Here is a 14,082-nt window from a genome sequence, read left to right on the forward strand (position 1 = left end):
CGGTGGCCACGGCCCTCTTCCTCTGATACGCCTCGCCGTTCTCACTCTTGTCTGAGCAGAAAGAGGGACATAGAGAGAGCCGTCAGAAAGAAGGTACGTCAGGACTTGGACAAGCAGTGGTGGGGGGAGCTTGCACGACCGGACGAGGTCTATTTCCTAACTTCCTAATGGTCCGTACATGCATCCATCTGGTCCTCCACACCTTCATTCATTACTCTGTTCTTAGGATCAGATTATCCCAAATACTCATGGTTTCCCAAGTGCCCAGATTATCCCAAATATCCATGGGTGATTTGCCGGTTCCTAATGGAGGCAAACTGCCTGGCTCTGAAATGCAGAAGAGCAAGACTGAGGCAGAGAATCCAGGCTGCGGTTCGCAGCCCCTTACCTATCAGGGAGGCTTCCCGGAGGAGGAGGGTCCTGATCAAATCTTAAACCCGCGGTGGCACAAATAGAAAGGAGAGCCTCTCCATCATCTGAGCCTGCAGACCCTGACTCGGACGACGCAGACAGGCCACCAGGTCCTGTCGTCGGGATGTCCACCGTGAGCAGTGAGACCTGACAGCCCAGTTTTGACTTGCTCCCCCAAGGGGGTTACTAGTGGCCTCTTGCACTCTCAAAAGTGTCCTGCTTTGGAGGATAAACTGTGTGACTTCCCAGGCTGGGGGGAACAGCAGAAGCTTGACTGAGGCTCTGCTCTGACAGGGCCAGCAGGGACCTCCCCATGGTGGCCGCTTCCCTTCTCTGGGGACACGTTTTTCACAAGTAAAATCATTCTTGTCTCTGAGCTGAAAACTGCAGAAAACTTTTCCCAACATCAAAGTAAGAAACTTGGAGGCTTCCGTTACCCCTGACACCAGGAGGATGGTGCGGCCTCTGCTTACTCTTGGCGGAAAAGCAAGACAAGGGCGCTTATCTCACATCCTGGGTACTTCATGTCAAGACCAGACTCTCACTGCATAAATGGGATCAGATCTTTGATTCCATTTTCAGATGAGCAGACTTTAGTGGAATACATCAAAACATGAAAACAGCAACAACAAAAAAAAACAAACCATTACGCGGTGGTTTGCTGAGACCAAGCAGCTTGAAGAGGAAGAAAGACGTGCAGGGCAGGTGGGCTCGCTCCTCCCCAGCTGGCCTCAGGGGGCTTTCTCCCAGGGACAGCGGAGGCTCAGAGCCACTGGGGAGAAGGGGCCTGTGATCCATCCTCTCAAGTGCCAGGGTCATCAGCCCTCCAATGGTCATGAGCCACAATGCATGACACCAGCCCCTGGAGGGTGCAACTGTCTCAGGGGATTGCAACTCCTCCAAGGCGATATTTGCACAAGCGGAAGCTCAACATTCACTTTGTGGTGTCTATACGTGTGTGCATGCATGTGAGTGTGTGTGTGTGTGTGTGCACACGCGCAAGTATGCAGTTACCCCTGGACCCGCCTATCTTTTTTTAATTAATTAGTTTGTCTGCGCTGGGTCTTTGTTCCTGCTCAGGCTTTTCTCTAGTCATGGCGAGCGAAGGCTACTCTCCAGTTTCGGAGCAGAGTTTCTCTTGCTGCAGAGCACAGGCTTTAGGCGCGTGGGCTCAGCAGCTGTGGTGCACAGGTTGAGCTGCTCTAAGGCACGAGGGATCTTCCCAGACCACGGATCGAACCCGTGTCCCCTGCACTGGCAGGTGGGTTCTTATGCACTGCTCCATCGGGGAAGTCTAGTACCATCTTTCTTGCCTCCAATATTAGATGATCTTCGTGTGTGTGTGCACAGGTGTGTGCTTCTCGGCACACCTCGTTTTTTTTTTTTAATTGTTGACAATACCTGATAACTCAGGCTACAGAGGCTTGTCGTGGAACTGAACAAAATGCGTGGGATTTTAAGTCCATAAACACCAAAGGCACAAGCAAGCAGGCCTAAGTGCTGGGCACAGAGGAAGCTGTGCAGTGATGGGGGGCACTCAGCTGTCTCCGGGGTCAGTCAGTGGACACCCCGGACACCCGGACTCTCCTCTGAATACACAGCCCCAACAGGGATGCTCTCTGGTGGGAGTTGATAGAGATAAAATAAAGGAATAACTCTTCCCTTTGGGATTTTCATAACTTCAGGAAGGACAGACGGTTGGACATGGATCACGCCCTTGAATCGAAGGGACAGAAGTGCACTGTCCCAAAAAAGCACGGGGAGGCCACGCTCATATGTCACTGTCACAGAAGGATCCGACTCTAGGCCTCCTGCAAGTGACGCACAGACAGCAACGGAGCCGGGGGCCTCGTGAGCAAATTCCAGCACCAAAGACGCGTTTAACAGAAATGTCGAGAGGTGTAAAGACTGATAAACCCAGGTGAGGATGCGCGCCTCGCCTCGGGGTCCTCGCCGAAGTGTGAACGCGGATGTGGCTGCCTTTCCCTGGTGAGAAATGGGAGGGTGCAAACGCCTGATGCGCTGGGAAAGGTAAATAAGCCAGCATTTGATAACAGCCGCTAATGAGCCTGCAACGAGGAACATTAGTCCAGATAAATCATCACCGAGAGGAAGGGTGCGTCCCCAGCCGTGAATGTTCTCGCCTCTCCTGGAAAGGCTGGTTAAATCTTCACACTCTGTCCAGTAAGATGCCAGCACCACGGACGAAGGGTGACCCCTTAACAGAGGCAACAGCTGAGCCCGGTGTGGGATCAGGGATCGACCCGTGAGATTTCCTGGGAGAGGAGAGGTCTGGGCACTTTTCAAGCAGGATTTGGCAAAGGAGAAGGACGTTTTGCGGAAGAAACAGCCGATGTCGGGTTTAGGAATGAAAAACCTCACCAGTGACATGGGGGTAATACTGAGAACTTAGTCTCAACAAATCCTCCTTCCTTAAAAAAGCCCCATGAGGTAGAGATGATCCCCTTCAACAAACGAGGAGCTTAAAGAACAGAGAGGTAGAGCAGCTGGTTCCAAGTCACAGCCCTGAATTCCAAGTCCTGAGTTCATCTTGGATTCAGGAGTCCAGCTGGGTCCTTTGCCTCCAGAAGCCACCTCTTAACCAGGGCCCTGCGGTTGACCGGGAGTCGGGGGTGGCGTGGTGACCTACCCCTATGCTCACAAGAGTGTGTGTTAGTCGCTCAGTCATGTCGATTCTTTGAGACCCCATGGACTGCAGCCCGCCCCCAGGCTCCTCTGTCCCTGGGATTCTCCAGCCAAGAATACTGGAGTGGGTTGCCATTCCCTTCTCCAGGGGATCTTCCCGACCCAGGGATCGAACCTGGGTCTTCTGCATTACAGGCAGATTCTTTACCATCTGAGCCACCATGGAAGCCCGAAAGCATAGCAAAGCCAATCACCACAGTGACATTTAGGAACTTGAAATCCAAGACACTTAAGTTCAGAGAGACCCAGTGAGCTTGCATCACCAGAGGCAGAAAAGGCTCCGTGGAAATCTCATATCTATAATCACTCCCGCTCGTCCACAAACCTGAAACCATGAAGACACTATTTCTTAACCCGTTAGATCTACTGTTTTAAGTATAAAGCCGCTGTCCATAGGATATATTTATTAACACCAAGCCAGGGACACTGGGTTACAATCCTTTAAAGAAGGTGGAAAGACTTCAAAGTTGCCCATCATCAAAACCCAATGTTTTAAAAACTTAAACTCGAGCATCTACACACCCACACCCGGAAGGGGCCCAAGGCCGGGGCTCAGCCTGCCGCCCCGCTCTTCATCCTGCCGGGGGGGCAACCCGTTGCTAAATGTGAGAATGAGGACTACAGGGAACAGACAGAGCAGACCAAGGCTCCCTTTTCCAGCTGAATCACGAGGTGACTTTATTGCACACATTTGTCCCCTGCTTTCTTCTCCCCCAAACAAGGGACATGATGCTTGTACCAACTCACCATACTGTACAGCAAAAAACAGAGCCGGGTCTGGTGGGCACAAGCTGGGGAAGTTGCGGGGAGAGGAGATAAGCCCCCTCCCCTTGGGGTGTGACTTCCTCCCCCGTGAAAGGGCCTGATGTCCTCAGATCACAGGCTCTGAATCACTTCCCATCAGCGATGCTTCAGAAAGTAAGGTGGGACTTTCTATCATCTTTCCAGTAAAAAAAAAAAAAAATACAAGGAAGATTTTGGAACAATGAGTCCTTACAGATTCAAGGACCTCAGACTTCATCTTGCTAGATAAACACCACGGTAGTCTTCGTTTCATCCCCCATGGGCCCAGACTCAGCAGGAACAGGATGTTTGCTGTCCCTGTGATGATGTAATCGACCAAATCCATCAATAATAGGCCCGGAGATGGACGCTCAGGCCACCAGAGAATAAGAGGAACGCTAATTAACAGATCATCAGCCACAGGAGCTTTAGAAATGTCCCCAAGATATTACTGGAGATGATCTGGTTGAATTAGCACAAGTAGGCAAATTCTCGTCCGCTAAACACAGAACACTTCAGGTCCCTGGAAAAAACTCCTTCTTCCTAAATCCTTGCTGTGCGATGCTTGTGCTCAGTCACGTCCGGCTCTGCGACCCTGTGGCCCGTAGCCTGCCAGACTCCTCTGTCCATGGGATTTTTCAGGCAATAACTCTGGAGCACGCTGCCATTTCCTCCTCCAGAAGATCTTCCCCACCCAGGACTGAACTGCATCTCCTGTCTCCTGCATCGGCAGGGGGATTCTTTACCGCTGAGCCACCGGAGAAGCCCTTGTGGGTTATCCATTTTAAATACAGCAGTGTGTATGTGGCTTATACATCTTAATATACAGTTTCATATTCCACTTGTTTCATTTAAGACTACAGAAATATTTTCTAAATTCCTTAGCCTCTGGGACTCTAGTTTTTAATGGCTCCAGGGCATTTTTGTTCAGTCCCAAATCTATCCTTTTCTTTTTCATTTGAGTCATTGCTCTCGGTTTCCCGGATGTTAAAAGGCGCAATGCTTCGCTCTCGCCACATGGGGGCGTACTCCTTTAGCTCCCTCCCATCCACCCCAGGAAAGCTCCTTCACTTCGGGCACTAACTCTGTCTTCCAGCTTCATGATTCACACACGCCACTGGACCATGTGAAAGGGCTGGCCTACCCCAGGAAGCAGAGCTTAGCAAGTGAGGAAAAGCTCCTACTGCTGGGATTTCCCTGGTAGTCCGGTGGTTAACACTCTGGCTCCCAGTGCAAGGGGGTCCGGGGTTCAATCCCTGGTCAGGGAACTGGATCCCACGCACTGCAACTAAGACCTGGTTCAGCCAAATAAATAAATAAAATAAAAGATATTAAAAAACAACAACAACAACTCGTACTGCAAATGGTGGGAGATGGGGAATCTCAGTGCAAAAGATCCTTAAACATTCCGGTGCTTACTTGCTTGCTCATAAATTACTCCTGGCCAACAACTGGTTTCCTGAAATTGAACTGCAACGGAGATGCGATTTGTCACATGCCTTCCACAAACGCAAATGCAAGAGAGATGCATTTGAAAATAAACCAGAGAAGATTCCTTTCACTGACCCAGGGCTCCCTCTCCATCTTTCAGTAAGTATTACCTCTTCAGGATAATTTCTGATTCCATTTCCAAAGAAAGGAGAGACGGCCTTGGAGATGGAGCGATAAACCAAACTCATTCCTGGCTTTTGATCGTGGTGGGGAGGAGGAAAGTCCCGGTGGTTTCAGGGAGAAAAAAAAGGATTTTCAAGGGCGGAGGAAGATTCTGATGCTTCAACATTCTGCCTTCAGTCCTGTCTTTGGAACCTGTCGGGCACCTGAAAGGTGACTCAGCTGTGAGGAACAGGGAAGGCGGGGTGCGATGGCTGGGTGACAGAACGCAGTCTATCGCTGATCAAGAGCCAAGAGGAAACGGAAGGAAAAAAGATGTTCATGCCTTTCCTGGAAGAAATTCCTTACACACTCATTCACCCAGGACTGTCTTTAGATCGCCCAGAACCCCATGGAAATAGCATCACATCGGCTCCAAATGTAAAGTCCCGGCGTAAAACCAGGCAGGACATTCACTTAATGTCATCAATTTAATACATTTAATGGTTTTAAGTGGTCAAGGCAGGGCTGGTTAGCCATTCAATCCATCCTGCCATTGGGCAAGGACCCCCCCAGCACAAACTCTCCTCCTAATAACCTTATTTCTAAAGATACAAATGCAGACTTAAGCAACCTTGGAAAGCCTACAAGTATACAGAAGAAAATTGAAATCACATCAGCTGAAAAAACATTTTTTTTGAGTTTGCTGTATTTCCTTCCACACTTTTTCAAGTGGTTTTACATAACTGGGATGATCACATTATACAACCGCAGACTATTTTTGTTCCCACTGAACACAACACAAACATTTCCCCCATATGATTAAAAACCCTTAGAAGCATTTCAAGTGGTACAAATTACTGTTCACCTTCTTAAACCACTGGGCATTTAGGCTATTCCTAAATTTTTCTTTTCCCTAAAAATATCACTGCAGAATCTTTAACCTATATAAACAATCAGCAATTTGAACCAAATTCCCAGAAGTTGAACTGCTGATCCAAGGGCCTTGACAGGTTGGTCTAACCAATTTCCGGAAAGGCCACTCCATTTACAGTCCTCTGAGCAGGGTCTGCAAGTTTTCATCATGCTGTTTTTTTCAGTCAGCCTGAGTATTTTTCATTTAAAAATAAATGTATCTATTTATGGGGGAAATGACATTTCCCCTCTGACTACAAATAAAAGCGGACATTTCTCATAGCTCCAGGCATATTACTTTCCTCTGTTGTGCAAGGGAGGTCTCTTTAAGGAACGTGAATAGGATTAGACAATCCCTTAGAGACACGAGTAATTTTCCTGTGATCCACTTACGCGTGTCAGTGAGTAACGAGATGGAGCTGGGAGCAGTGGATATCATAAAGTAGACAAATGGATCCAGTTGGTCACGTTGAAATTTCAGCCTCCACTTACTAAATTCCTTTTTGACATTCCTCAGGACAGAAAAGTGCCCTTAAGAAAAAAGTGCTGGACAAAACTATAGTTCAACAAAATGCACGCACCTCTATGTTCACAGCAGCATCATTCGCAGTAGCCAGGAGTGGGAACAACTGAAACGCCCATCAGCGGAGGGATGGATAAAGGAGACGTGGAGATACACGCAGTGGGATATCACGCAGTCGTTAAAAAGGAGGAAATAAAGCCATTTGCAGCAACCCAATGGACCCAGACGTTATCATCCCGAGCGAAGTCAGCCAGAGAAGGACAAATACCGCACGACATCACGTATGTGTGGGATCTAAACTATTACATAGATGAACTTGCTTATGAAACAGAACCAGACTCTCAGACATAAGAGAGCAGACCAGCGGCTGTCAGGGCGGTGGTGCGGAGTGGGGGGGTGTATTAGGGACTTGGGATCAGCAAGTGGAGACCATTATACAGAGAATGGACAGACAAAATCCTACTGTATAGCCAAGGAACTGTATTCAATAACTTGTGATAAAATAAAACGGAAAAATATGCAAAAGGATGTATATATATACCTACATATACACATATATGTTTAGCTGAATCACTTTGCTGTACAGCAGAAATTAAACACAACACTGGAAATCAACTATACCTCAACAACCAAAAATTTAAAGAGGCCTGCTATCAACATTCCAGTACACCTTTTGGGTGCTGCTGCTGCTGCTAAGTCGCTTCAGTCGTGTCCGACTCTGTGCGACCCCATAGACGGCAGCCCACTAGGCTCCTCCATCCCTGGGATTCTCCAGGCAAGAACACTGGAGTGGGTTGCCATTTCCTTCTCCAAGATTTGGGTGCAAAGTGAACATTTTCATTGGGTTGCCACAAACCTTCAATTTATTTTAAAAAAAAGCAGTATCTGCAAAGTTCAATAAACAAAGTGCAATAAAACAAGTCTGCCTATACAGCAAGAATATCTAGTGTGGACAGGACCCTTGCAAGAATTTCTCGATTTAGCAAATGAAAAGGGTGCTGCTCAGTTGCACATTAATTTCAGATAAAACAAAACCTTTCAGTATAAGTATATCCCGAATACTGCAGGGGATATACTTATGCTAAAAAGTTCCCATTGTTGATCTGAAAGTTGATTTTGACTGGATATCCTGCATTTTAACCTACAGTCCTATCTGTGCCCGATTTCAGGCCCGAGTTCCAGGTCAGGGAGAAATTGGGCCAACTGTGAGCGCACTCTCCTCTGAAAGTGGCCACACGTTTGTCTCAGCGAGAAATCTTTCAAGGCTGTGCTTGCTACGTGGGTTGTGTATAAGTCAGGATAGGAAAAGATTCCATGAGAGACCAAGGAAGCTTCATGGAAAGATCACTGAAGTATTTATTATGCTTAGTTACTAACCTTTAGGCAGAGGCACATCTGGAGTTTAAGAAACATGGTGAAAACCTTAATCGGGGCTTCCCTGGTGGCTCAGATGGTAAAGAATCCACCTGCAATGTGGGACACCAGGGTTGGATCCCTGGGTCAGGAAGATCCCCTGAAGAAAGGAATGGCAGCCCACTCCAATATTCTTGCCTGGAGAATTTCATGGACAGAAGGAGCCTGGAAGGCTATAGTCCACAGAGTTGCAAAGAGTCAGACACAACCGAGAAAAACTTAATTTACAACCTTAGTAACTATAATAGATATATCTCCATTTATCATTCTAATAATCCACAATCCACAGGAGCATCAGAGGCTCTGTGCTGTGTAAGAAGGCTGACTAGATCCCCTTGTCTTTTAAGTCTGCACAATTTTTCCAGGCACTGGAAGTCATCCGTGCCTTAGCTTTGATGCTTATGAATAAGCAATTGCTTTGCTACAATGGCGAAACAAATAGGTCTGCATAATTGGTAAAAAATTAAATGTACATCAGAAGAAGAAATGGGTTCTCTATTAGCTAAAGATTTCTCATCCTATTAAGCAAACCACCCACTAAAACGCTGCTTGTTCCAAATAGCTAAGTATGATAATAACTTCTACTCTGCGTCAGTGGAGCCTGGATCTCCAACAAGATTAAAATGTCCACCTACCAGGTCAGCTCCTCTATTTTATAAAGGGACAGACAACTGTTTCATCAACATGAACTCATCTCTGGTGAATTAATTGTTCGCTAAAAAATATACCCCAAGTGGGCTCCAGAGCCATCGCTCGTTCTCCGTAGGTGACCCGACATGCTGTGTTCAGTGCAAACTCCCCGGTGGGGAAAGGACCGTCGTGGCTTTTGGGGCATCCATCAGCAAGGAGACACTTGATTCCAAAGAGCTCCAGACGCCTCTTTGGAGAAGGGCTTCCCTAGTTGCTTGGATGGTAAAGAATCTGCCTACAATGTGGCAGACCTGGGTGGGATCCCTGGGTCAGGAAGATCCCCTGGAGAAGGGAACGGCTACCTGCTCCAGTGTTCTTGCCTGGAGAATTCCAAGGACAGAGGAGCCTGGCGGGCTACAGTCCACGGGATCACAAAGAGTCGGACACAGCTAGCGACTACCACCACATTGAGAGAGGGCATTGTGGAGAACTTTGGGCATCTTGGAGAAGAAGGTTTAGGGGAGCTTTGCAAAGGACCCGCCGCCTCCCTGGGAAAGATGGTGGCTCCTGCCTGGTCTTAGTGGTTGTAAATTACCGGGTCTAGGAGGAGGCATCCAAAACCACAGCATCTGTTTCAGGGCTTGTGTTCAACGGCTGGTGTGAGCTCCATAGTCCTAGGCCCCCTTTCACCTTTGACAGAGGCTGCTCTGCCAGCTCCGCTACCTCTGAGAATAAAGACTCATAGCCGAGATCACTGTACCTCCAAGCGCGGAATGAACAGCATCCGTAGCTGTGCATGGTGGCGGCGCTTAAGAGATGACTCCAGGACCCCCTCCTGGTAGCTACTGAATTAGAGCCTCTGGGAGAAGGGCCCAGGAGTCTGCATTGTACAAGCCACGTAGCCCCTCCAGGCTCACCCCAGTAATTCTGATACAGATGACGTTCTAAACATGTGTGTTTTATGGTCCAGTGGTTAAGACTTTGCCTTCCAATGCAGGGGGTGCAGTTTTGATCCCGGGTTGGGATCCCACGTGCCTCTCGGCCGAAAAACCCCCATAAAACAGGAGCAGTGTTGTAGAAAATTCAATAAGGACTTTAAAAGTGGTCCACATCAAAAATAAAATTTAAGTAAAAAAAGGATAACAAGGAATTATGTGGGGGGTTCGGACCAGGGGTTGAGCAGCCTCTCAACAGAGGAGCTTACTAACCAGGAGGAAACTCCAGGAGACGATGGACACACTGGAAGCAAACGGCACTGGATCAGCAGACAAAATCCCTTCCCTGGGGGAGAGGATGTAGGTCACCACAAAGAATATCCTCCCACGGAGAGCCTGCATGGGGCAGAAGCACCTGCACTTTTCTGAGTTGAGAAGGGCCCCTGTGCCGGCGTAACCTATGAGGCTGGAAGGGTGAAGCTGTATCAAGGCCCTGGTGAACATCCGTGGGTTAGTTGGGCTCATTTCCAATCAGCATGGGCTTAGCAATTAGCATTACATTGAGATGCAAATAATTTATACATTATGGAAACGCAGCTAAATGTCTGTCTCTAAAGGTCTTGTTTTCCTAATCAGGTAAATATTTCCCCAGCAGAATTTCCATGCTATTAATCTGTTCAAGAAACATTTCAGACAGAGGGCAGGGGTAAACTTCAGCACAGCTACCCACGCTGTTAGGAAAAAGAAAACAAGTCTCCCAATATCAGGGTCCCAACTAGTAAAGAAAACCTACTCTCCCACCCCGGGTGTTTGCAGGGCACCTTGTGTGACAGCGAAGTTCTGCAAAGTTTGACTTGCGGGTGGGGGGTGGACCGTGGAAAGAAAAGCCTGCTGGCATGGCTGGGGAGGCGCGAGGGGATGTTTCTGGCTGGTCTGGTGTGAGTTTGCGAGTTCCATCATTGCCTCCCCTCTCTCCAGATCAGCAAAAGTGACCTGGACGCATGAGCCACCTGTTTCTCGGGCTGGATGATCGGGGAAGACAGCTACCACGGCTGTGGGTCCTCTGGACTCTCCTTTTCAGCATATGCACCTGTGTGTGTCCGTGTGTGTGTGTGTGTGTGGGTGTGTGGGTGTGCCCATGTGTGAGAGAGAAAGAGAGACAGCAGTGTGCTCACCCCAGAGCAGCATCATCTTTTTGCTCCGAGGCGCTCTAACAGTCTCTCTCAGTCCTTAGGGCAGTGACTGGTCCCCATCCTTTCTCGCGCCAGGGACCACATCATGGAAGACCACTTTTCCACTGACCCTGGGGTGGGGGTAGGGGGACGGTTTCAGGATGATTCAAATGCATCACATTTCTTGTGTACTGCATTCCTATCATTATTACAGCAGCTCCCCCTCAGCTCATCGGGCGTTAGATCCCGGAGGGTGGGGACCCCTGTCTTAGGGAACTATCAACCAAAGAAAAGAACGCGTGGTGGGTGCGGGCAGCTGGGGATGGGGCGGACACAGGCTGAGTCGCTGGCCGAAGGCGCCCAGGCCTCCAGGAGCCGCCTACCAGGGAGACAAGTCGGGTGGGCGCCCACAGCAGGTGCTCTGGCATTCTCCTCTTTTCTCACCCCTCCAGGCTTCTCTCTGCCCCTTCTTCTCCGAGCTAATGACCCAGAGGACTCTTGGCGTCACTGGGCATGGAGGACGCGAGAGGAGTGGTGCTGGGGGACCGGATGAGGTCAGTTCACTCGCTTTCAAGGAGCCGGTTCCTGGGCCACCCAGGTTCTCATCCTGGTCCCACCGTGTCCTGGTTCTATATTCAGGGACGTCGCTCGGTACCCGGGGACCTTGGTCTCCATCTCCACGTGGGGATGCTAATGCTGCCCGCCCCGAAATTCAGGTGCGAGGCGATGGGTGTGGGGCCCCTGGCAGGCACACAGCAACTACAGCGCAAAACCCGTCCATCTCAGCAGCTCCCACGGTGAACTTGTATTCCATTTATAAAAACATGAAAGAAAGGTTAATGGCGTGGCTAGCATACCTGGTCCATTCTTCACTTAAACCGCCAAAAGCAGGAGGTTCGTAGTGAAGGAGGAGAAATTAGATCACGATCGAACCCGGTGCAGAATTTTCAAGCACCGTCCAACCCCAACGCCCCACACCCGCAATGCAGAAGCAGGCCACGACTGGAATGTGAACGTTTCAAAATTCCACAGTCGCGTTGACATTTTCAGCTTACAGCAGGGACCACGTGCCGCTAAAGACAAGAGGAACTTTCCATCAATAAAAGGAGCAGGCCGGTGCCCTTCAAGATACGGTCAATCTTTCTTGGAACTACAAAGCAACTTTTTTTTTCTTTCATTTAAAAAAAAAATAGAGTTACTGATCTAATGCAGTTTACTTAGGTTAACAGTGATACCAGTTTTCACTTCCTAAAAAAATATGTGACAATCAAGGAGATGGGAGCAAAGTAGGTCACCAGCATTCCTGCTTATGATCCAGAGAAAGCTACAATATGTAGACAGACAGACAGACACAGACGGATAGCTAGACAGGCAGAAGTGAAAGGGAAAGGCACTCAGTCATGTCCCACTCTCTTCGACCCCATAGACTATACAGTCCATGGGATTCTCCAGGCCAGAATACTGGAGTGGGTAGCCCTTCCCTTCTACAGGGGATCTTCCCAATCCAGGGATTGAAGCTGGGTCTCCTGCATTGCAGGCAGATTCTTTACCAGCTGAGTCACAAGGGAAGCCCAAGAATACTGGAGTGGGTAGCCTATCCCTTCCCCAGCAGATCTTTCCGACCCAGGAATCGAACCAGGGTCTCCTGCATTGCAGGCGGATTCTTTACCAACTGAGCTATGAGGGAAGCCTCAGACAGGCAGACATACGTATATAAATATACATGTGATCTATGTAATATAAATAAATAATATTCTGATGCTATTTCATTAAACCATTGTATTTCCATTTTCAGATTTACTTTCATACACGCACACATATATATATATGAATATTTTGTTGTTGTTGTTATTGTTGTTTAGTTGCTAAGTTGTGTCCAACTCTCTGTGACCCCATGGACTGAATCTTGCCAGGCTCCTCTGTCCATTCAGCACTGAAGGACTGCTTTGAAGAGGTAAGGGAGAAGTCAGGAAACACAGAAGTTTTTGAAAACAAAACCAAACAAAAACAGGTAGTCAGAACATCAAAAGACTAGTGTTAATTAAAGAAATGGAGAAGGCAATGGCACCCCACTCCAGTACTCTTGCCTGGAAAATCCCACGGATGGAGGAGCCTGGAAGGCTGCAGTCCATGGGGTCGATGAGGGTCGGACACGACTGAGCAACTTCACTTTCACTTTTCACTTTCATGCACTGGAGAAGGAAATGGCAAAAGAGAAAAACAGGCATCTCAAGTTAATGGATTCAGCGCTTGCCTCTGTATCGGAAGATGCAAGAGTCAGGCTCATTGAAATCATGCCTTCGAAACGCACCTTCACTGTCTAGGGCCAGGATCCCGTTTTTCTCCGTCCTGCATCCCCTCAGGGTACGCAGCCCAGGGCGGCTACAGTGGTGGATGGTCTGATGGCCCCCAGCATCCTTTGTTTACTGATCTGGCAGGCTATATTCTGTCCTCAGTATCAAAGAGTATAAAATTTCAGTTAAGCACTACAGACCTGTTGCACCAACAGTCAATTCTGACGTGTCCTACATTTAAAAATCTGGCAAGGGAGAGTAGATCTCACCTGAGGTATTCTTACCATAATAAAATAACATTTAAAAAGAAATGACACCTAAATAACTTCTATAAAAATTATACTTTAAAATAAAACTTTAAGTTCAGATTCTCGGAACTCGTGGTAGACCTGGGCAGGGCTCAGGACTCTGCAGGTACGACAGGCATTCTAGAAAACAAAGCTTCGGGGAGAAAGAAGGATCCAGGAAAACACAATGAAAACCCATTAAGAATGGAATCCCAGGGGCTTTGCTGGTGGTCCAGGGGCTAAGACCTTGTGCTCAAAACGAAGGCGGCCTGGGTTCGATCCCTGGTCGAGGAACTAGATCCCACATGCCACAGCTAAGACTTCTCGTGCCCCAACTAAAGTTCCCATATGCCGCGGCTAAGACCAGCGCAGCCAAAAATAAATAAAATATATATTAGAAAGAACGGACGCCCAAGCTTGTTA

General features: G+C 48.3%; 1 protein-coding gene across 1 annotated transcript in view; it reads right to left on the bottom strand.

The window, feature by feature from the left end:
• Positions 1-14,082, bottom strand: part of SLC39A11 (solute carrier family 39, member 11) — a 291,460-nt gene that overhangs the window by 105,846 nt on the left and 171,532 nt on the right. Inside the window, exon 6 of the mRNA XM_010856086.1 lies at positions 3-51. Coding sequence (XP_010854388.1) covers positions 3-51 — 49 coding nt within the window. The remainder of the gene's footprint in view (positions 1-2; positions 52-14,082) is intronic.

This window comes from Bison bison, unplaced genomic scaffold (genome assembly GCF_000754665.1).
Source record: "Bison bison bison isolate TAMUID 2011002044 unplaced genomic scaffold, Bison_UMD1.0 scf7180017864371, whole genome shotgun sequence".
NCBI classification, from domain to species: Eukaryota; Metazoa; Chordata; class Mammalia; order Artiodactyla; family Bovidae; genus Bison; species Bison bison.